At 57.9% G+C, this 22,254-nt stretch overlaps 2 protein-coding genes across 2 annotated transcripts; one reads left to right on the plus strand and one right to left on the minus strand.

Moving 5' to 3' along the window:
- Positions 1 to 3,603: 3,603 nt before the first annotated feature.
- CTSF (cathepsin F) lies at positions 3,604 to 8,728 on the plus strand. Its single transcript, XM_067748215.1, is given in 14 exon segments — positions 3,604 to 3,970; positions 4,230 to 4,328; positions 4,645 to 4,740; positions 4,742 to 4,885; positions 5,012 to 5,087; positions 5,655 to 5,768; positions 5,872 to 6,017; positions 6,106 to 6,202; positions 6,283 to 6,363; positions 7,184 to 7,303; positions 7,391 to 7,455; positions 7,546 to 7,636; positions 8,048 to 8,106; positions 8,186 to 8,728. Coding segments are annotated over 14 exon segments (1,476 nt in total). The 5' UTR covers positions 3,604 to 3,757; the 3' UTR covers positions 8,261 to 8,728.
- Positions 8,729 to 8,868: 140 nt separating this feature from the next.
- On the minus strand, positions 8,869 to 21,756 carry ACTN3 (actinin alpha 3). The gene is made up of 21 exons (XM_067748214.1): positions 21,557 to 21,756; positions 17,988 to 18,102; positions 17,690 to 17,809; positions 17,301 to 17,387; positions 17,132 to 17,219; positions 16,577 to 16,655; positions 16,405 to 16,486; positions 15,573 to 15,658; positions 15,161 to 15,253; positions 14,489 to 14,719; positions 14,216 to 14,363; positions 13,051 to 13,201; positions 12,379 to 12,487; positions 12,143 to 12,283; positions 11,701 to 11,883; positions 10,887 to 11,021; positions 10,612 to 10,791; positions 10,042 to 10,188; positions 9,881 to 9,946; positions 9,247 to 9,405; positions 8,869 to 9,164 (listed from the first exon to the last, which is right to left on the minus strand). Exons 1-21 carry the CDS (start codon positions 21,704 to 21,706, stop codon positions 9,006 to 9,008), a joined length of 2,709 nt encoding a protein of 902 aa, XP_067604315.1. The 5' UTR covers positions 21,707 to 21,756; the 3' UTR covers positions 8,869 to 9,005.
- Between the last annotated feature and the right edge of the window lie 498 nt (positions 21,757 to 22,254).

Below are 22,254 nucleotides of genomic sequence, written 5' to 3' on the forward strand. Positions count from 1 at the left end.
CTGCCAACAGCCCCGTGAGCTTGGAAGCAGATCCTTCCTCAGTCCAGCCTCCAATGAGACTGCAGCCCTAGCCATTCATTTTGTGATAATGTTCCACACAGTGATAGAAAACTGATACACCACCCCTCTCTTTTCAAACTATTGGTTCCTACAATTCTCCCCTCACTCTCCTGAATCATCAATATCTCCCTTTCTATTCCATCAACTCATAAGCATACTCCAGTGTCTCCCATCTTAAAAACACGCTTTTTGGCTGTGCCCCAAGGCATGCAGGACGTTGGTTCCCCCACCAGGGATCGAACCCCGGGCTCCTGGCAGTGGAAGCATGGAGTCTCAACCACTGGACCACCAGGGAATTCCCAACTCACCACTCTTTTTTTTTTTTTGGTGGTACGCGGGCCTCTCACTGATGCAGCCTTTCCCGTTGCGGAGCACAGGCTCCGGACGCGCAGGCTCAGCGGCCATGGCTCACGGGCCCAGCCGCTCCGCGGCATGTGGGCTCTTCCCGGACCGGGGCACGAACCCGTGTCCCCTGCATCGGCAGGCGGACTCTCAACCATTGCGCCACCAGGGAAGCCCCCAACTCACCACTCTTAATGAGGTCCTCCATGACCTACATGTTGCCCAATCCCAAGGTCACTTCTGTCTCCTCATCTTACTTGCCCTCTCTGTGGCATTTGACACAGCCAGCCACTTCCTCTTTCTTGAAATCCACTCTCTTCTACTTTCTTGACCTCATCCTCTCAGACTTCCTTCTCTCTCAATGTCCATTTCTTCCCAGTCTCCTCTGCTGCCTCCCTCTTTTCAGCTCAGCGCCTGGATGTTGCCATGCCCCTGGCTTCACTTTCCTCATGTGTAATTGTACGGTTTCTCTCTTGAAGGTTGTTGTGAGAATTGCCTGAGATAACATATGTGTGACTTAAAAAAAATTCCTCCCTTTCGTTTGTGAATTACAAGTATGCGCTCTTCCCTCATTCTGATGAGAAAATGAGGCACCCTTTCCCCCAGACACTTGTTAGGTGGCTCCGGTGCCCAAGGAACAGACTTTGGGGAAGATGACTGTTTCCACGAAGGTGAAATAAATACGACAGCAATGTGGATCTCTGGAAACCCAGATCTAAGAAAAGTCTCACTGCCCCAGCTGGGCCTTAGAAATTGCTAGACCTTTCAGGAGGAGGCAGTTCACGGGGCTAAGAGTCTAGGAATACAGAGGCAATGGCACTGAGCTCAACCAGGGGCAGTGGGGGTGAAACCGTGCACCTCAGATTGGGATTCGAACCCACACAGCCAGGACTCAAACCCGACCAAAAGCCTTGGTCTTCCAACTGAGGCCATACACCTGCTTTCAGGACATAATGAAGCTCAGGTTCTTGATGTCTCACTGCAGAAAGAATTCAGTGAGAGACAAAGTGATAGGTAAAAAGTGGATTTATTTAGAGAGAAACACACTCCACAGACAGAGTGTAGGCCATCTCAGAAGGCAAGAGTGGCCCCAGGGTATGGGGTTGTCAGTTTTCATAAGGGTGGGTAATTTCTTAGGCTAATGAGTGGGAGGAGTATTCCAGCTATTTCAGGAAGGGGCCGGGATTTCCAGGAATTGGGCCACCGCCCACTTTTTGATCCCTGTGGTTGGGCTTGGAACTGTCATGGCGCCTGTAGGTATGTCATTTAGCTTGCTGACGTGTTACAGTGAGGTATACTGAGGCTCAAGGTCTAGTGGAAGTCGACTTGTCCACCATCTTGGACCCATTTGGTTCTAATCAGTTTATGTCATGTCCTTGGGCTGTGTCATTCTTTCAGAGATTGTGCCCTGCCCCCTTCCCTCCTGTTTCAGGGGTGGGTCAGGGACGCCTTCCTGAGGAATCATCCTCTAAACCGAGAGCTGAAAGGTGTCTGGGAGTTTGGCCAAGGGAAGAGCAATGTGAAGCTTCCAGGGTGCGCAAGAGCTCGAACTTCTGCAAATAGAGTGAGACTGGAGTGTCAAGTGCATAGCACAAGGTGACGGCCAAGGTGCTTCTGGACCTGAAGGGAGCCTTAGGAGCCAGATTAAGGACCTGGGACTGTCTCCTGCAAGAGAGACAAAGGGAGCCCCGAAGAGCTGCAAATGGGGAGGGCACAAGCATGGGGAGATCAGCCACTGCTGGGCTCCCTCAGGCCCTTCCCTCTCAGACATCAGCTGGGAGCTTGGAGCTGACTCTGGTCTGGCTCCAGCACTAAGTTTTGAGTAGCTGAAAGTCACTTCGCCTCGATAGCCCTCTGCTACCAAAAGAAGTCAGGTGTGGACCGGATGATCTTTAGGACCTGCTCTCCCCACTCTCCATGCCCAAACTAACCCTCTACCCACTTTTGGGGCTTCCCCAACTCCCTTAAAAACTCTCTTCCCTGTTTCCTGTCCCACAGCTGGTAACATCTTGGAGGAAAATTCCTTTTACTCATCTCTCTCCACTAGACTGGGAGCTCCGAATAGGCAGCACTATGCCTAGTGTATCTGTTCATGCTTCTTCTTGCTAGGCCTTGAACACAGTGGTGAATACTTGGTGGAACAAAAGAACGGTCCCAACCCTGTGCGCTGTTTGCATGTTTGTGTTTGATCCCCATGACTGCCTGAGGCAGTACCAGTGCTGGGAATTTTAGCTGCCATTTTGCTGATGAGAAGAGGGGCTTCGAAGAGCTGGTGGAGCTGTGAACTCAAGCTCTGAAGCCAACTCTCTGGGTTCAAGTCCAGCTCTTTCACTTAGCAGCTGTTTGGCAAGCCACTTAATCTCCCTAAACCTGTATTTTCTCAATTATAAGTCGGGGATAATAACATCTACTTCACAGGATTGCTACAAAGATTAAAGGGAGATGGCATATAACATGTATAATAAGCATGCAATAAATGCTAGTTATTTTTATTCTCAGGCCGGCATCCTTTCTCCTCCCCAAACGTTACCAAGTCCAAGCTCGCCCTGCTCGCCGCACGACAGGCCAATAAATCGGGAGACGAGGTGTTGAGGCAAGGAATACGACTTTATTCACAAAGCCGTCAGACTGAGAAGATGGTGGACTAGGGTCCCCCAAAAAACATCTTATCGGGGTCTGGATGCCAGTTTCTTTTATAGAACAGAGACGGGGAGGAGGTGAGGAAGTAAAGTAAAAATACCATTTATCTTGCAAAATAGGAGGGGATGTGTTAATCTCTTCTTTTGTGCAGCCACTCACAGATGGACAAGGTCAGAATGTCTCTCTGTGAGCTGAACAAAGGCACTTTAGTTTAACAGGCAGAGGGGCAGGGTTCCCTGTGGCAGGATGCTCACAGCTATAGACAGTGATTATAATAACAAAAGCAACGAAAAGCAAAGGTTAAAGTAAAAGAAACAGATCCAACAGGGAGTCAGAACTGGCTCTTCCTGCTACACAAACAGCAGCTCCAAGACGTAAGAAGATTACTTCAAGGCTGCGGCTGGGGCCACCCCTCCTCAGACCCGGCTGGTGCAAGGATGCGTTATCAGCGCGGGACTAGCGCCAGGATGCCTGCACAGCCAGCGCGACCCATGAGCCTCACGTGAATAAGCGAGCGCGCAGGCGCGCCCAACCGGCGCCCATTGGCCGGCACCCCGCCGCCCTGGAGCTGAGGGAGGGACGGAGGGAGGGACCCTCAGGGCTCCCCCAACCCACCCCACCCCCCCGACCTCCCCGACTGCGGGCTGCTCAGCCCGGTCGGTTGGGTCGCGCGTCTGTCAGAGCCTGAGGACGGGACGCCGGCTTCGCCCTCGCCATGGCGCCCTGGCTGCAGCTGCTGTTGCTTTTGGGGCTGCTCCCGGGCGCCGCTCCGGCCCCCAACGAGCCCCGAGCGGCCGGCGCGCAGGCCTGGGAGCTGGAGTCCCCGGAGCTGCTGGAGCCCGCCCGCTTCGCCCTAGAGATGTACAACCGCGGCCGGGCTGCCAGGACGCGGGCCGCGCTGAGGGTCGTGCGCGGTCGCGTCCGCCGGGTGAGGACGCGCTGGGGGCGGCGGCGGCGGCGGTGGGTGGGGGCCCGGTGCGGGGTGAGCGGGACTCTCGTCCGAGGGCTGGGAGCTTTGGGGTAGACTTGGGGCGGGGGCGTTGTACGCCTGATTTGGGATGGGGGCGTTGGACCTCTACGGATTGGGAAGGGGAACGGCACGGTGGGGCTGTGAGCCCCACGAAGGCCGGACTGAGGAGGGAGTGGCTGTGCCCGCCTCACGGCGCCCCCCTCCACCCCCCATCCAGGCGGGCCGGGGGTCGCTGTACTCCCTGAAGGCGACCCTGGTGGAGCCGCCTTGCAACGACCCCACGGTGTGCCAGCTCCGTGTGTCCAAGAAAACCCTGGTGAGTGATGGGGTTCCTGCGATACCCTGCCCCCAGACTGAGTCTGGCAGTAGTTGGGATGATCGGTCAAGTCCAGAGGGAGGGATCTGAGGCCGCAGCTACCCCACCGTGAGTTACTCCCCAGGCCTGGAAGGCCAGAGACCAAGAAGCTGTAAAAGGGAGGGTGTCTGGGTGCTTACTCCCGTACTGTGCCTCGCTCTCCCCTATGGGGATGGTTGCCTTGGAGGTGATCCTCACTTGGGGACCCTCCGGCTCCATCTTGCCAAGGCCTTGCTCCTGTCCCAGCCCCCCAACGGTCTTCCTCCTCTTCCTCCAGCTTTGCAGCTTTGAAGTCCTGGATGAGCTGGGGAAACACATGCTGCTGAGGCAGGACTGTGGCCCAGTGGATACCAAGATTACAGGTGCTGGGATAGCCCAGGGATGCTGGGATAGCTCAGGTCAGACTTCCCTCAGGGGTCAGTCCTGATTCTTCTCTGTTCCAACTCTCTCCTCCAGATGACAAAAATGAGACTTTCAGTTCATTCCTTCCACTGTTGAACAAGGATCCCCTGCCCCAGGTGAGGAGCCTGTTTGTCTGGGGAACTGGCTGCTGCCTTATATTCCCTCTCTTCCCCTCACCCTGGCCTGGGGCTCCCGGCTCATTCTGAGAAGGACGCCTTGTAAAGACCCCTCTGCCTTTCCAGGACTTTTCTGTGAAGATGGTTTCAATCTTCAAGGACTTTGTCACCACCTATAACCGGACATATGAAACGACGGAGGGTGAGGACCTAGCCTTGGCTGTACCTGTCCCGATCGGATCAGGACCTTCCCCCCAACTTGGCACCTTGGTGTGGGAGAGGGGAAGGGCACAAGGGGCAGTGCATCCTTTCAAGGGCCCCTAAATCCCCAACTTCTTGCTCAGCCTCCCAGGACTTGGCAGCCATCTCAGGTACCTGGCCCCTTCTCCCATCTGATTTTCCTAGTCAGAAACCATAGGTCTCCATCATCCTGGGTAGAGTGGGATGGGGCAAAGGCCAGATTTTCTCTGCTGGAGGACCCCTGGCATGGTGGCCTTTTCCCACAACCTCCTGTGTCAGGATGTCCTCTGGAGCCCATTTCGGTTCTGCCTTCATACCTGGGAAGTCATCACCCCGGTTTGGCCCCATTGTCACTTGCAGGTCTGGCCCCCTACCCTCACCCACCCCAGGGTTCTGCCCTTCTTGAAATAAGCTTCAGGCCTGATCCAGAGCTTACCATTCCCCGGGGAAACCTCTGCCTCTTATCCCCAAGCACCTCTCCTTTTATGATCTGCCTGGGGCCCAAGCCTCTCTTCTACTCGTTCCTCAGAAGCCAGGTGGCGCATGTCCGTCTTTGCCAATAACATGGTGCGAGCGCAGAAGATCCAGGCCCTGGACCGTGGCACAGCTCGGTATGGGGTCACCAAGTTCAGTGACCTTACAGGTAGGGTCAGAGCCGTCATGGTACCTGGAAGAGACAGGGCCTGCTCCCAAGGCCCCTGGTCAGGACTGGCTTAGAATACTCTTTTCCCATCCCCTGCCCACAGAGGAGGAGTTCCGCACCATCTACCTGAATCCCCTCCTAAAAGAGGAGCCTGGCAAGAGGATGCGCCTAGCCCAGTCCATCCCTGACCTTCCTCCACCTGAGTGGGACTGGAGGAGTAAGGGGGCTGTCACCAAAGTCAAGGACCAGGTTGGACCCCCAAGAAGTGAGGGTGGGACATGAGGACTGCACTGGCGTTTGGAAGGGACCCAGCCCTGACTCTCCCTGTCTCTTGCAGGGCATGTGCGGCTCCTGCTGGGCCTTCTCAGTCACAGGCAACGTGGAGGGCCAGTGGTTCCTAAAACGGGGGTCCCTGCTCTCCCTCTCTGAGCAGGGTGAGCATCCCACTCTGCCCACCCTGTCCCCAGCCCAGCCCCTCCGGAGGGCTCCTCGGGACCAGGCTTCTGTCTCCTAGAGCTCTTGGACTGTGACAAGGTGGACAAGGCCTGCCTGGGTGGCTTGCCCTCCAACGCCTACTCAGCCATAAGGACTCTGGGTATGCATTCATGGGCTTCAGGAGGGGCAGCAGGAGCCCCAGCTCCCTCCACAGGAAGTCACTTTGGGAGGGGAGAGACATGAGCGTGGCAGTCACCTGAACTGGGTTCGAGTCTTATTGCTGACCCTTACCGGCTGAAGACCTTGGGCAGGTCAGCTCTTTCAGAGCCTCAGTTGTCTCACCTGGGAAATGGGGCTCCTCATGCCCACTTTGTAGGATCGTCTTAAGTGTCAAGTGAGGAAATACATGTAAAGTTCCTGGTGCACAGCAGGGGGTCTCGGTATTTTCAGTATTCTCGGTATTGCTTGGCGGTCTGTATTTCTATAATGCTGCTAAACCAGGGAGCAGCACACCTCAGCCCTGAGAGGGAGGCATTGTCCTAAATTGGCAATTCAGTTGAGCAGTGGGTCGCAGTGGCAGGAAAATAAGGGCTGAGGGATTGAGGTGGCTGTACCAAGATTGGTGAGGGAGTCTGGCAGGGGTCTGGGCCAGATTGGGAGCAAACTGTCAGGGCCGGACAAGCAAGCCAAGGTCAGGAGTCCCAGGAACGCTGGGATGAGTGAGGAGTCAGAAGCTGGGAGCTGGATTCCATCTCTGCCACATTTCTCACTGGGGGCCCCCCCATCCCTCTGGGCCTCAGTTGTGTCACCTCTAGAATGAGGCCTCCATCAGAGAGGATGGCCTATAGCTGGGGGTGGATAGAGCACATGAGGCCTTGTGGAGGAGGGGCTTAGCACAGCGCCTGGCTGGGAGCAGATGAGTGTTATGAACTGGGGCCCACGTTTTCTCTAACGCCCAGTCTGCCCCCGCCATTCCCCAGGAGGGCTGGAGACAGAGGACGACTACAGCTACCACGGCCACTTGCAGGCCTGCAGCTTCTCTGCAGACAAGGCCAAGGTCTACATCAATGACTCAGTGGAGCTGAGCCAGAATGAGCAAAGTGAGTGAGGGAGGGGTGCGGGGGTGAGGACAGGCCAGGTGGGGCTGGGGCCTGGGTGCCCCTGACACTGCCCCTCCTCTGTCTTAGAGCTGGCGGCCTGGCTGGCCAAGAAGGGCCCCATCTCCGTTGCCATCAATGCCTTTGGCATGCAGGTAGGACCCCAGCCTCACTGCTGCTCCGGTTCTTGCTGACTCTTCCCCCACTTCTCAGAGCTGGCCCCCTACTCGTCTTCTCCCCCTCAGTTCTACCGCCATGGGATCTCCCACCCACTGCGGCCCCTCTGCAGCCCCTGGCTCATCGACCACGCCGTGCTGCTCGTGGGCTACGGCAACCGTGAGTTCCGCTGACCCTGCTCTGCCCATCCATCCACCCCAGGTCACAGGCAGAGGCTGGACCACAGCATCTCAGGACCTCTGGAGGGGGCATCAGGGGAACACCAAGGAACCTTGTCCTAAACTCTGCCTCGGTCTATGGGCCAGGCAGGATCATCCATCCTCTCTATGAATGGGAAAGCCAAGGCGCTGGGAGGTTGAGGTGTTATGAATGGATACCCTGCTAGAGGCGGGTGGGGGGTGTCCTCCCCAAACCCCAGAGCCGTACCAGGTCTCCAGGAGCGTGGTAGGTGGGCCTGTCTTGCTTTCTGCTCTTTTCCTAGTACCTGTCACACAGTAGGCCCACAGCAGATGTTTGAAGAGTGCAAAGTGCTTGAGGCCCTGACTCCCTGCTCTCTGCACTGCTCCTCAGGCTCTGCCACTCCCTTCTGGGCCATCAAGAACAGCTGGGGCACTGACTGGGGCGAGGAGGTGAGTCTCGCCCGCTTGGCCCCAGCCCTCCAGCCCCCATCCTGCCCCGGTGCCCTCACCAACCCCCCCTGTCTCCCAGGGTTACTACTACTTGCACCGTGGCTCCGGGGCCTGTGGTGTGAACATCATGGCCAGCTCAGCAGTGGTGGACTGAGGCATACCAGCTCCGGGCCTGGTGCTGACCAGAGCAGCCCCTTCCCCTGCCTGACCTGCATGACCAGGCCCCTCCCCAGGAGGCACAGCTGGCTGAGGGACGGGCACCAGGTACCTCAGGGTGAGCAAAGGCCACTGGGCTAGGGGCACAGCCCCTACTCCCACCCTGAAGTTCCCCAACTGCACCTTTGTTGAATTGTGGTAGCTAGGAGGATCTTGGGGTGAAGGATGATGTCTTGGCAGCCAAAGCTGGGGCAAGAACCCTGGGCTCGGGTAAGGAGCAGGGGGAAGAAAATATTCTGGTCTTAAAGCCAGCTTTGTCCTCTGTAGGCTCAGGCTTCCTGCCCCGGCTTTCCTCTGATGCTATAAATTTTCTGGTCCCCCCTGGATCTGGGGACAGTGTTGCCTTCCATGTCTAGAGAAACTGTTGTAACCAACCTTTTCTAACACAATAAAGAGGTGTCCTAGAGCCCAGTGTGGTGTGAATGTCGGACCCTGAGGGCAAGGAGGGGTGGTGGGGACCCCTGGAGGAGGGTCACGGTCAGGCAACTGGTCCTGCCCAGAAGACTGAGGGCCCAGCTTCTGTTTCAGGAAGCAAAAGGAGATGGAGAGGGGCCCACTATGGCTTTTTATTGAGAAACACTTGGCCGGTCATTCTCTAGGGCCCTTGCTCCGAGGGATGGATGGGATCAGCCGGAGGAAGCATCCTCTCTCTGGACTTGCATAGAGAACCTCAGGGGTCGAGGTCAGAGGTCACTCTCCCCGTAGAGGGCGCTGGAGAAGGCCACATAGTCCAGGGCTCCGGCTGGAGCCCCGGCCCCCTTGTAGGGCGCCATGCGGCGGATGCAGTACTCGGCCTGCTCAGCTGGGAGTTCCTGCCGCAGTTCCTCAGGTGTGATGTAGTTCTGGGGAAGAAGAGGGATTGAGGGCCCACAGGTCCTGTTCCCTGCCCCCGCCCGCCAGCCCCCTGCACCACCAGGGACTCACCTTGTCTCCCGCCAGGATCTTGAACGAGGCCACAACCTGCTCAGCCGTGTCGGTCTCGGCTGTCTCTCGGGTCATGAAGTCGATGAAGGCCTGGAAGGTCACGACCCCGGCCGTGTTGGGGTCCACCATGGTCATGATTCGAGCAAACTCCACTTCCCCCTGCAGGGTTAGAGGCCGGGCACCGTGCCCGGGGGTGCTTAAGCCAGGAGGGCTCCCAGTGTCCCCCTGGCCTGACAGCTCCAGTGACAAGGTGCCCCCTTTCTCCATAGACCATCCGCTGCAGCCTTAGCTCTAGGTCTGGGAAATCCTTTCTGCTAGGCTGTGCTCTGCTTCCTGCCCGCGGCAGTGCTTCCTGCTGCCCGTCGGTCCTGACCTTTTCCTGGGCCTCTGTAGTGCTGTTTCTGTGATGTAGAAACGTTGCAAGCTCAGGCTTTGGAGTCACACAGAACAAGGTCCAAATCTAGTGTCTTTGGGCAAGTTAATTTACCTCTCTGAGCCTTTGGTAGCCCCTGTGTGAAATGGGGTAATTCTCCCCAGCCCCAGCGGGTGGGTGAGGAGGAAATGAGGTCGTGTGTGAGGTGGGAGGGACACAGGCACAGGTGGGACGGCTGGGACGCGGCTGGGGGACACTCACCAGGTCGTAGCCCATGGAGATGAGGCAGGCCCGGAAGTCGTCGGGCTCCATCATGCCATTCCGCTTCTGTAGTGAGGGAGCAGATGTCAGGCTCAGTCCCCAACACCCGCCCCCCCGCTGCCCCTAAGTCCACCACCGCACAGGGCTAAGCCCCTGCTGACCCGGTCAAAGTGGTTGAAGGATGCCCGGAACTCGTTGAGCTGCTCCTGGCTCAGGCCCTTGGCATCTCGGGTCAGTATCTGGTTCTCCACCTCGTTGATGGTGCGGGCAATGGAGGTGAGCAGCTGCTCCCAGCCCACACGGATGTGCTGGGAAAGCAGAAAACAGGCTGGGTCAGTGGGTGGCCAGTGCCTGGCCACTAGGTCTGGCTCCACCCCCAATTCACTGTATTGACCCTGGGCAAGTCCTCCCCCTTGCTGGGCCTCTGTCCCCATCTGGAGGTTCCACAGAGTGACGTCCAGTGGCCCTTCCTGCCTTAAAGTTTGATGATTTATTATGTATTATGTATTGATCAACCAGCCATGGCCAATCCAGGCCTGGGTTTAGACTGCTCTGTGACTGGCCAGGTCACTTTCACTCGCTGGGTCTCAGTATCCCCACAAGTACTTTGGGGGACCTGGCCACGCTGAACCGGGGAACCCCTGGGGCAGATGTGCTGTGTCCAGCTGTGGCCGCCCCAGGCTTCCCCAGCCAGTGCCGCCTCCGCTCTGTCCTGGCGGGTGTGATCCCACCTCCATGCTGTAGACGGTGTGCTTATTGTCGAACACCAGGTTCTCCTGCAGCAGCTGGTGGTCACCCTCCAGCTGGTCGATGTTGCTCTTGTAGTTGACGATGTTCTGCTCCTGCTGCCGCAGCCCCGCCATCTGCTCCTCCAGAGAGCCGGCCATTCCCGCTGCCAGGCGCCCCACTTCCTGCAGGGAGAGCCGGGCAGAATGAGGGCTCCCAGCTCCCGGTGGCCCAGCCTTGGTCCTACTCTCCCGGGCTGGCTCCATGATCCCAGCCTTACCTCCACCTTCCCCTGGATCCAGGGCCCGACAGCATTGGCCTGGGCTGCAAACTGCCGCCGGAGCCTCTCGTTCACCTGTTGCCTTGTCAGCTCCTCCTGCAGCGTCTGGTCACGGCTGGGTACCAGCTTTCGGACCTGGGAGGGAGGCTGGTTGTGCCGGGGCAGCTCTGGGAGTGGGAGATGGGCTCCAGCCCCTCACACTGCTCCCGCCGCTCTGAGCCAAGGCCTCAGGGCTCTGTAGGGGCCAAGCTCTGAGCACTCAGCCTCTCTAGGCTCGTTTCCTCGTCTGCAAAATGGGGCCCATGACATCATTCTTAATGAACTTAGATTGTTTTATAAAGGATGTCCACACACCAGATCTAAGTCTGCTTCAATCAGGCCTGCCAGGGGCTTCCCTGGTGGCGTAGTGGTTAAGAATCCGCCTGCTGATGCAAGGGACACGGGTTCGAGCCCTGGTCCGGGAAGATCACACATGCCGCGGAGCAACTAAGCCCATGTGCACCACAGCTACTGAGCCTGCGCTCTAGAGCCCGCGAGCCACAACTACTGAAGCCCGCGTGCCTAGAGCCCGCGCTCCACAACAAGAGAAGCCGCCTCAATGAGAAGCCTATGCACCACAACGAAGAGAAGCCCCTGCTCGCTGCAACTAGAGAAAGCCCGCGTGCAGCAACGAAGACCCACCACAGCCAAAAAAAAAGAAAGAAAAAATCACACCTCACAGGAAAATGCTGCTGTTATGGCCATTTTACAGATCAGCGTGGTTAGAATGCATCTGAGTGGGGGGAGGCAGGGAAAGGCCACAGGTGGCACTGACCGTGTCCCACTTGGTGTTGATGTCCTGCGGGCTGAGGGCGATGTAGGGGTTGGCAGAGCTGGGCCGCAGCCCATATGTTTGGCAGATCTTCTGGATCTCACCCTGGATGCCCAGGATGGCACCCCTCTCTCGGTCGGCCTCGGGCAATGTCGCCTTGAACTGCTCGTGTGCTGTCACCAGGCTCTGGGGAGGGCAGGCAGGAAGCATCAACCAGCGCCCCCACTTCCTGCAGCAACAAAGGGCAGCAGCGTGCTCCGGGCCATCCAGTGGGGCCAGGGCAGCACTGGCAGGAGAACCCAGGCCTTCCGTCTCCCAGCACTCGGGAACTGGTGTTTTTCTCTGGCCCCCCATTTCCCAGGAGCCCAAAGGGGTGGCTGACAGAAACAGGCCGCTTCCCTGTCATCCCCTCCAACTGCCCCACACCTGGAACCCCTGCGCCCACCTGGGTCTCCTCCACCGAGTGCACCAGCCACACGTCCTGCAAGTCCTCCACAGCGCCATCCAGCCAGTTGTTGAAGGGCGCTACCCGCCTGGCAAACTCCAGCTGCAGCTGGTCGATGGTCTCTAGGAGCTTCTCCATCCGCTAGGGCCACAGGGATGGCCAGTCAGCAGCCTGCCCAGCAGGCCCTCTCACCTCCTCCAGTGTCCAGCCTCCACCTCCCTGGCCCCCAGCCTCACCTCTAGCGCATCCCGCCTCTTCTGGGTCAACGTGCCCAGGTTGTCCCACTGGTCGCAGATGGCCTGGCAGCGGCTGTTCACCGAGGCCGCCTCATGGTAGTCTAGCTCACTGGGGGCGGGAAGGGGGGCAACTTTGGGGCCAGACTCCAGCCCAGATTTCTTCCTGACTGCCCTCCAGGGGCTGGAACCTGGGCATAGTGGTGGTGAAGGCATAAGGGAGCCAGGGGAGGTGGGGGCAGAGCGGGGCTTTCCTAGCGCAGGGGCTTCCCAGCGCATTCCCGGGAGAAGGGAGTCCTCAGCTCCAGTCCCTGGAGGAGCTTGGGTGGAGGGGCAGGGCCTGGAGTTTCGGGGTCCGGTTTCCAAGAGGTGGCACAAGGCCCAGGCTGCTGGTGAGGATTGGGCCTGCCTGAAGCTGAAGGGAGCCGCCAGGTTGGGGGGCAGGTCGAGCGCCAGTGTGGGAAGAACGTGGGTAGCAGAGCGGGCTCCGGAGATGGGGAGAGGGTTACAGGAGGAGGGCAGACTAAGTGGTGACGGGGAAGGACATGGGTGCCAAGGCAGGGTTACCAAACCAGGGAGAGCAAAAGGTCTGGAGGGCTATGGGAGCGGGGAGAGGGGGTGGGGCCAGGTAGGGGCGTGGTCACCCCGGGCTGCCCCGCAGCAATCCACGCCTACTTGAGCTCCTGGGCCAGCGCAGCGACGTGCTCCACGCGGTCCTGGTGCGCCGCCAGGTCGCTCTCAAAGGCCTCGTGGCGCCGCAGCAGCGCCCGCACCTCCTGCAGCGAAGCCGACTCATAGTCCCGCTGGCTCAGCATCTCCTCCTTCCCTGCTCGGAGAGAGGCCCGCCTCAGGTCACCAAGCAGCAGCTGCGACAGGAGCAGGGGGTCCAAGCCGGGCTGTGTGACCATGGAGGGTCCTCATCTGTGAAATGTAGGTGATCACACCTGCCCAGCCTACCCTCGGGGTTTGCTCTGAGACACTAGTATGATAAAGTTAAGTGAAGCTCCTGTTCCAGGGCATGGCCTGTGAGTGATGTCAGGGTCCCTTGACCCTGCACGATTTGGGGTGGCCCTTGGTACACTTTTGGTATTATTCGATCGCAAAGTGCTTTCCAATGACTCTGTGAACCCAGTGAGCCCTTGATCCATTTTCCTTTGCTTACCCAGTGCCCGGCACTTGGTAGACCCTCTATGAATATTTGTTAGATGAATGAATAATGAATGTAAAAGTGCTTTGAGAATGACAGTTACCATAATTATGCAGATAAGACCACAGTCACAGTAATTGCAGCAGCAACCATTTATTGAGTGCCTCTGCATTTTGCAGAGAAGGTAACTGAGGTTTAGAAGTTCAAAGACCTGTCAGGATCACATAAATGGCCGTATATTTAAGGAATTATTCTGTCAAACCATTGCTATCCAATATGTCCATAATCCATTATTAGCGTTCATTATTTTTTTCAGCAGGACTCATTCAGTTATAGGATTAAAATCCTTGATAGAATACAGAGCGAATGTTTGCACCCAGTGATATATTTGATTCATGCAATATTTTGGCATCAGTATACTTTGGGTATAATGTAAGTGATGTTAGTGGAGGGACTCACCTTTGGACACCTGCCACATACACAAATAAAGTGCTTAATGACAAATTAATCAGAGCAGACCTACAGAAGACCAGAGCCAGGAGAAAGTTAGGGGCCTGAGTTTACAGATAAAGAAACTGTGGCCCCAAAAGGGGCAGTGACTTGACTGCACAGCAAGTCAGGGTGGGACTAGAAAACAGATCTCCAGCTTCCTTGCAGAACACCAGGACAGAATCAGGCCCCAGAGGTACCTACCCCGGGTCCAGGCTTCGTGCAGGGAGGCCTTCTGCTGGAACTTCTCTGCCAGGTGCTGCAGCCGCTCCAGGCGCCGGATCTCCGAGAGCAGCCAGTCCTCATAGCCCTTCTCCGCTTGCTCCAGCCCCCGCCATGCGTTGGCTATGTCCTATGGGGCAGGCAGAGGTGCCCGCCATCACAGTTCACCCGTTATACAGACGGGGACAGAGAGTCCAAGGTCACCCGGAGGATGTGGGCAGGGCCGGGGTCACCACCTCCCCTGGCCTGGCTCACCGAGACCAGCTTGCCCTCAGATGGCATGAAGGCGGGCCGGTGGCTCAGCCGCAGCTTGGTTTGCAATGTGTTGAAGTTGATCTCCAGCTGGCACTTCTCCTGCACGCGGGGCGGCTTGTGCAGGCGCCGGTAGTCCCGGAAGTCCTCCAGCTTGCGCTGCATGGTGTTCTTGCTGGGCTCGCCCGTGCGGTTCTCCAGCCACGGCACGGTGCGGCGGATCCATTCCAGCAGCTGCGGGGCCAGGCAGGGGCAGAGCAGAGAGCGCTGAGTGGGCCTGCTCACCTCACCCACCCCTCTCCACCCACACCCAAGCTGTGGCCTGAAGGCCGGGCCTCAAGCAGAGTGGGGGTCCCCGCTCGTCAGGGCAGGGGCAGGACGGTTAACTTCTGAGTCCAGGGACCAGTGTAGGTCGGCAAAGCACAAAGGGCCAGGAGACTGCCTAAAGATGAGTGAATGGAGAAATGAACGAGTAACTGGATGGATGATGAGTGGATGACAGGAGCCTGGGTGGGCGGAAGGGGGCCGGGGGTGGGTAGAGATGGCAGGAGGAGGCTGGGAGAGGCCACGGCTACTCTGAGGAGAGGTAGGCTCTGCAGGTCCAGTCCAGGGCTCAGCTGGGTTGGGAGAGCACAGGTAGGGGAGAGGGGGAGGTCCTCTCAGCCCCAGCCTCACCTCACTGGCCAGCTTCTCGTACTCCTCCATCAGCTTCTCGTTCTCCTGGTTCACGGCCAGCACCTTGCAGATCCTGTTGGCGGCTGTCTCTGCCTGTGGTGGGAGTGGGCGGAAGGGCTGGCGTTAGAGCAAGCTGCCACAGACACCCCCGACCCAGCCTCCCTCTGTAAACCCTTCAAACCTGGGCCCATGCAACGGAGGAGAGGATGAGGGGGCACATCTTGTAGGGTAAGGATGGGCTCCCAGGCCAGAAGCCTCTGCGCCTGAGCTCCCCCAAGGATCGAGTATGTGCGGCTGGGACAGTGGCACTCCCACCCACATGGGGCCTGGCACCTCCAAACGTGGAGATGCCGCCAAGCTTGGGCCCCTGGGCCCACACGCCCAGCCCAGACAGCAGCAGCTGAGCCCCTACCTGCTCCGCCCCCGCGAAGGCGTGGTAGAAGCAGGAAACGTAGGTCATGACGGCCTTCTCATCGGGCTTTGGGGTGTTCACGATGTCTGCGGGATGGCAGCGAGGTGTTGACTGGCCGAAGCCAGGGGTGGGGAGTGGGCTCCTGTCCCCACCCAGGCAGAGAGTTCCCTCGGGACGGTAGGGTGCACAGACATCTGGTCATGGCCACCAGCTGCCAGGTGCTCCAAACCCAGCTCTTCCCTGGAGTCCTCTCGGATCACCCCAGGGCCTAGCAACCTCCCCCGCTATGGGGTGAGGAGAGCATGAGGGTGTGGGTGAGTGAGCAGACACTGTAGCCCTGATGAGGCGCCAGTCCGCACTGCCTGGTGTCTCTAAACATCCCATACCTTGGTCTGTCTGCCTGTCTGTCTTTCTCCTAAGTTCACATCCAGGGTACCAGGCACAGTAGGTGCAAAGAAAATGTTTGCTGGTTCAACTGACTAACGCCTTTACGGGCCCAGGGACAAGAGGCAGGACCCACCGGAGAGCAGCTCCCAGGATGGGTGACCGTCATGCCGCCAGGTGACCCAGGTTACTGGGATATGGGGTAGAAGATGGAGCCATTACATAAGGCAGAGGCGGCAGAGCCTGGTTCCACTGGGTGGAGAGGGATGGGGACCGGACACGGGCTCCTGGAGAAGGGGGCCTGTTGGCAGGGAGGATTCTGCCCAGGGAGCAGGGTGAGGGGCAGAGCATTGCAGGATGAGGGAGGAGCAGGGACAAAGGTGTGGAGGTAGGACCGTGCCGACTGGTGCGTAAGGGGAGTCATCGCCCAGGCGAGGCTTACTCTCACCTTCTGCATCCAACATCTTGGGGATGTCCAGGTACTTCTCTGCCACCTCGAAGGCAGTGTTCAGGTTGCCGATGGGGTCATCCTAGATGGTGTGCGGGGTGGGGGGGGAGAGGTGAAAGGTCAGCTGAGGGCAGAGACTGGGGAGTCGGGGCTGCGGGTGGCGGAGGCCTACCTTGCGCAGTTTGGCGTAGTCAATGAGGTCGGGGCGGTGCCGGTGGATGAGAGCACAGAGGGCCAGGCCATCCTTCCAGCTGCACAGAGAGAAGGGGGGTGTGGGCGTCAGGCCTGGGTTCAAGCTGCAGCCCTGTCCTACCCTCGTCCCAGGAGCACCCCTATCAGAGCGGCCTCATCTGTAAAATGGAGTAAAGTCCAAACTCCTTGACTTGGCATTTAAGGCCCTTGATTGCCAACCTGGGACCGTTTCCTCCAAGCTCATCATGGTTCCTTCACATCCTTGTGCTTAAGCTACACCAATTTCTAGGTGTTTTTGGTCTCCAGGTCTTTGCTCACAAGGTTCCCTCTGGCTGGAACACCCTTCCCGCGATGTCTCCTGTGCTCCCTCCTCCAGGAATTTCCCCCTTGCCCTCCTGGATTCGATTCAACATTGACCGAGTCCTCCTATTTTCAGACACTGTTGCAGGAAGTTGGCTGTGACCTCTCCTGCCCTGTGGCTTATGCCAGGGCCCAGAGCCCGGCTAAGGCCCCACACGCTGATGGGCAGACGGACCTGGTGTGGAAGTTCTGCACATTGACGTTGCGGTATGGCGCTGTCTTCCGCTGACACCACAGGAGCAAGCCCTCCTTGGCCGAGGTTTCTGGGCGGGGACGGGGGTGAGTGTTGGTTGGGGAGAGCTTTGGGCCAGCCCTCTCACCCTACCTGCCTCCTTGCCGCTCACCTTCCACGGAGATGTCCTGGATGGCGAAGCGAAGGATGATGGTCCAGATCATGCCCAGGGTCATCTTCAGGTTCCCGTCGACAATCTCTGCAGGGTGGGGGGGTGGAGACACACTCCGCCTGGCACTTGAGGCCTTGGCTGCCCTCCCCCTGCTCCGCCCTCTGGCCCTTGTCCCCATCCCAGGGCCGGCCCCTAGTAGGTAGGTGCGCAATCATTTTCCTTCAAAATGATTCATTGAACACCTACTGGGCGCCAGGTCCTGAGCTGGCACTTTGGGTACCTTCGCTCCGGACAGTCCCTCCTGCGAGGCACGGACGGTTATCCCCATTGTTGAGATGAGGGACCGCACCCCCGGCCCCTGCCCAGGCCTCCTCCTGCCACCGCCTCACCTTCGGCACCGATGGACACCAGCTTCACCCCCTTGCTGGCAATGAAGTCCAGGGCCTTGTTGACATTGGCGATCTTGTGGAAGCGCATCTTGCCTTTGTCTGGCCTGGGCAGCCTCTCTCCTGGGTGTGAGGGGAGAGGTCAAGGGTCAAAGGTCATGAGAGGAAGCTGAAGACATGGTCCTCAAACTTCCCCCTCCCTCAGCAATCCCCCTCCAGCACTCTGATGCCACTACTCCCCCAGCTCTCTGGGTTTTCCCCTGTGTCCTGGGGTCCCCGTGCACTGATTTGCACCCCTCACCTGAAATGACCTCCAGGAGCAACATGAGTTTGAGGCCATTGCGGAAATCCTCCTCGATGTTCTCGATCTGGGTGCCAGCCTTGCGCAGGTGCGAGTTGCACCAGGCAGTGAAGGTCTGAGGGCAGAGGACAGTGCTCAGACCCTAGTGCTGAGGACAGCGCCCTGGCTCCTCTGTCAGGGCAGATCTCAGAGCCCAAGGCCCTGGATTCAAGTACCGGCTCAGCCACTGACTTGCTGTGCATCTGGGGCCAGCCCCTTTCCCTCTCTGAGATTTAATTCTCCTGGAAAAGGAGAAATGGGGTCTGGGGCCCATTCAGGTCCCAGTTTGGACTTGGGGTGCCTCACTGCCGGCACAACAAGCACTGAAGGGGGAATTAGAAACCTGTAAAGCAGACACTCCAAAGTGTGGGGCTCTCTGAGGCACAAGAGTCAGTGCAGGTGATACTGCCTCAAATCTGAAAAATTCTGTGTTGAAGGACAGATGGCTCTGAGGGACTGTGCACCCGTGTTTTTATTATCTCAGGCTCACCGATCCCTTAAGGCTGCTGTGAACTGGCCTTCAAGCAGACCCTGAGGCTGCAAGAGCTTTCTGCAGGCTGTAGAGGATCAGCTGGACACTCAGGCCCAGCCTGACCTAGTTCCTGGAGGAGACTGCCCTCCCTCGCCGGCCAGAGCGTGCTTCCGCCTCAGCCTCTGTCTGAGATGGGAGGGGTGGTATATGGCTGCGTGTCTTTGGGGGATGGCAGTGACCTAGTGCACAAGTTTCTACCAACCTACCAAGCCTCGAGGCCCTGGGTTCTGCCATCAGCAGTCCTTGGTGGAATCCATACTTGGGCTCCAATCCCAGCTGAGCTACTCACTCTCTGTGACCTGGGATGTGCCCCTTGACCTCTCTTGGGCTCAGTCTCTCCATTTGCACAATTAAGGGTTCAGACTCAGTGATGTCTCAGGTCCTTCTTCCCCTGACCTTGCAGGATTCTGGAATTGAGAGCATCCCGCCGCCACCGCAAAGCAGATACTCCAGGGAGGTGGCCCTGGAAATCATTTGGAATTCTTTCCCTCCGCTGTGTAAGTGGGTGCTGGGTCGAGATAGGGCAGGAGGAAAGGCAGGACTGGGTGAGGCCTCCGTGGTGGAGGAAGGGGCATTTTTCATTTGACAAACATGACTTTTAATGAGATTTGCTCCTTGCCCTAAAGGAACTCACAGTCAGTCAAAGAGTCCTGTTGGTCTGAGAAGTGCTGGGAGAGACTAGTATTGGGGAGACTAGGGGAGGAGTTCTTCATATCAAGTGGGGGACCTCTTGGGGAAGGTTAATAATTGATCAGAACTGTGATGGAAGAGCGGGAGTTACTCAGGCAGGGAAGGGCAGGCAAGGGCATTCCAGGCAGGGGCAGCCACACGGGCAAGTGCTTGGCGATGAGAAACAGTTACTAGGTTTGCGGAGCTACAGCTATCTGGGCACTGCTCTGGGGGTGTTGGGGTATACGTGGTGAGAGGCAGGCCGGAGGGGCGGCAGAGGCCAGGTCACGCACGATCTTGAGTGCTAAGCCAGGGAGTCTGAACTTGATCTTGAGGGCAACAAGGGAAGCTTTCAGGCACAGGACAGGGAGGGGCAGCACTGCGTTTTAGAAAGCTCATTCTGGTTGCAGAGGGGAGACAAATGGCTTCACAGAGCAGAAGGGAGAAGTGAGGAGGTGCCGACTGAGACCAGGGTGAGGGAGGAAAGGTGTCAGTGAGTGGGACAGGGCAGGATCAAGTGGATGAGATGAAAACATTTGTCCTTGCTAGAATATAAGCTCCCTGAGGCGGTGTCTTTAATTTTGTCCCCTGCTGAATTGCTGGCACCTAAAACAGTGGCTGGCACATACTAGGACCTCCCTAAGAAACAATGAATGAATGTTTGCAATGAGGTTGAATGAAGAGGACTCGGTTATCAGGTGGGGGAGGCAGGAGGGCTTCAAGACATGGAGGAGAAGTAGGCATGGGGGTGGGACCAAAGCTGAGCACAGAGATGTTCATTACATTGTAATAAACAATGTTAGATGAGAAACAACCGGAATGTCCAGCTCCAGGGGGTGCTGATGAATTTACAGAGCGTCTACTCTGTGCAATCATTGAATGAGTCAGTGAGGTGGGTGGCTGTAAGTTGGGTTGGAAGGATGCTCCTGATATTTTAAGTGATGAAAGCAAGTTACAGACTAGCCTGTATCTTATGAGGGGCATGTGGACCTGGATCTGGGAGAGGCCTGGGTGGGTGGGTGGGGGGGATAGGAGTTGTTGCAGAGCAGATGGCAGCTGGAGCCAGGGGCAGGGATGACATCACTGGGAGATTGCTGGACCCAAGGACCACAGCCCTGCTTGGAGACAGGTGCAGAAGGAGCCTGGGGGGAGGCGTGTCACCCCGGGCACCCTAGCCGAGTCAGCTGAGCCTCCCAGCCCCTGGGGTCATCTCCTATCAACTAACCCAGAGGAAATGCTCTGATTCTAAATTCTGGGATTCTCAGATCCTGCAAATTCCACCAAACACCCCTGTTCCCCTGCCCTTTCCTGGACTCATACACTGTTGGCAAGTGCTGAGCAGGGTCTAATGACCTCGTGGTACACTCCTACCGCTGTCCTGCCACACTCCCCAAAGTTTCCTCACTCCAGCCTGGATCATTTTCTCTTTTGGGTCCCCAGGTGTCCTGCCCCCTCCACTTGGGAAAGTCTGCGAGTGAAAATAGATCGGGGAGGGGAGGCCCGAGTGCCTTACAAGGCTGGGCCTGGGCAGCAGCTGCCCATGTGCCCCTCTCAGCTCTCCAAGGTGCTGCCTCAGCACGAAGTGTCTATCTGGCCAGAGAGTCAGGTTACCTACCTGAAAGGGAACCCAGGGCTCCCCTCCTCCCTGACCTTGTGGCCTTTTCAGCAGATTTAGGGCCCCTGGGGTAAGGAGGGGTATCTTGGGAAAGAATGGGGGTGGGGCAAGCAACGGGCAAAAACCCTCAGGTTGCGGGGCGTTCTGTTTTCTGACAGCATATGATTTGGCTCCTATCTCAGCCCCAGTTTCCTCATTTAACAGTTGGGATAGAGTGACCACGGACACCATGCTGGAGAGAACATAGAGAGGGTGGGGAAGGGGTCTGCGACGGTTACCCCTTCCCCACACTCCCAAGTCCTCTAGCTGCCTGGCTGCAAGTCCGCAGGTGGGGTCTGGGAATATTTCACTAGAGAGTGGGGTTGTGGAGACAAAGATCATTCTTCCCAACCCCACCCACACCCTGAACTTGGATCTCCCGGGCTTTGCCCAAACCATATTCCTTAGCAGAAGTGGAGCAGTGGGCCCAGAGGAATGAACCCTGTGGGGTGGGGACCCCTGAAACTCTTCTTGTCCTCCTAAACCCCTCGTGAGGGTCTCCAGCCCTCTCTTCGGGCCCTGGGGGACAGCAGAGGACTGATGGTCAGAGCCTGGGCGAGGAAGTGGCACTGAGGGTTAAGACAGGCTCTGCCCCTGATCTGCTGAGATGCCAAGGACAAACCGTCTGGCTTCTTAGGCCTCAGTTTTGCCATCAGGAAATGGGCTAGCACTCACTTTCCGCTGCTGCTTCTCCCAGGCCGGGTCCAGCAGCAGGTCGCGGTCCCAGTCCTCCTCCTGTTCCATGTACTCGCCGCCCCTGCCGCCGCCGCCCGCGAAGGGCCCCTCCCCGGTCCCCAGACCCTCGGGCTGCATAACCATCATCATCTCGCTCGGGCTCCTGGCTCCGCTCCGTTCGGCGCGCTCCAGAACACGGGGGCCGCGTTAAGTAGCACCCGGCCCAGCCCCGGATCGGATTCCTGCTAAATATGGGAGAGAAGGGAGGGGCCGGATGGGGGCGAGGCCACTCGGGTCGGGACCAGGCAGCAGGTTGTCCTGAGGCTAGGAGATTGCAGAATTTGGGGGCACTGGGATGTACCCCGTGACGGAGATCCGGGGTTCGCGTTCCGGCTCCGCAGCTTGGGCGCTGTGTGACTCTTGCGAAAGCCACGGGGCCTCTCTGAGTCTGTTTCCTCACATGTACAACGAAGATGACGATAATAGTGGCTGCACACTGCTCTAGAAGCTACCTTTTGGGCCTCATGACCCTTTTCCTGCGTCGCGCTGGTGGGAAACAGGGAGCACTATTCCCATTTCACAGTCAGAAACACCGAGGCGCCGAGCTGTTTTGAATGTTTTCTGGGGTGATGAAGGGAGACACTAGAGCATGGGGAGGGGCTCCAAGCCAGCTGGATGGGCCGAAACAGGGCTATTAA

Source organism: Pseudorca crassidens, chromosome 9 (genome assembly GCF_039906515.1).
Source record: "Pseudorca crassidens isolate mPseCra1 chromosome 9, mPseCra1.hap1, whole genome shotgun sequence".
Classification (NCBI taxonomy): Eukaryota; Metazoa; Chordata; class Mammalia; order Artiodactyla; family Delphinidae; genus Pseudorca; species Pseudorca crassidens.

Excerpts from the sequence above, each read along its gene's own strand:
- ACTN3 (XM_067748214.1), bottom strand. The coding sequence starts at position 21,706 with ATGATGATGGTTATGCAGCCCGAGGGTCTGGGGACCGGGGAGGGGCCC. Across the intron at positions 17,388-17,689 it reads GGTGTCCATCGGTGCCGAAG|AGATTGTCGACGGGAACCTG; the intron begins GTGAGGCGGTGG and ends CCCACCCTGCAG. Across the intron at positions 12,488-13,050 it reads GCGCTGGCCCAGGAGCTCAA|TGAGCTAGACTACCATGAGG; the intron begins GTAGGCGTGGAT and ends TCCCGCCCCCAG.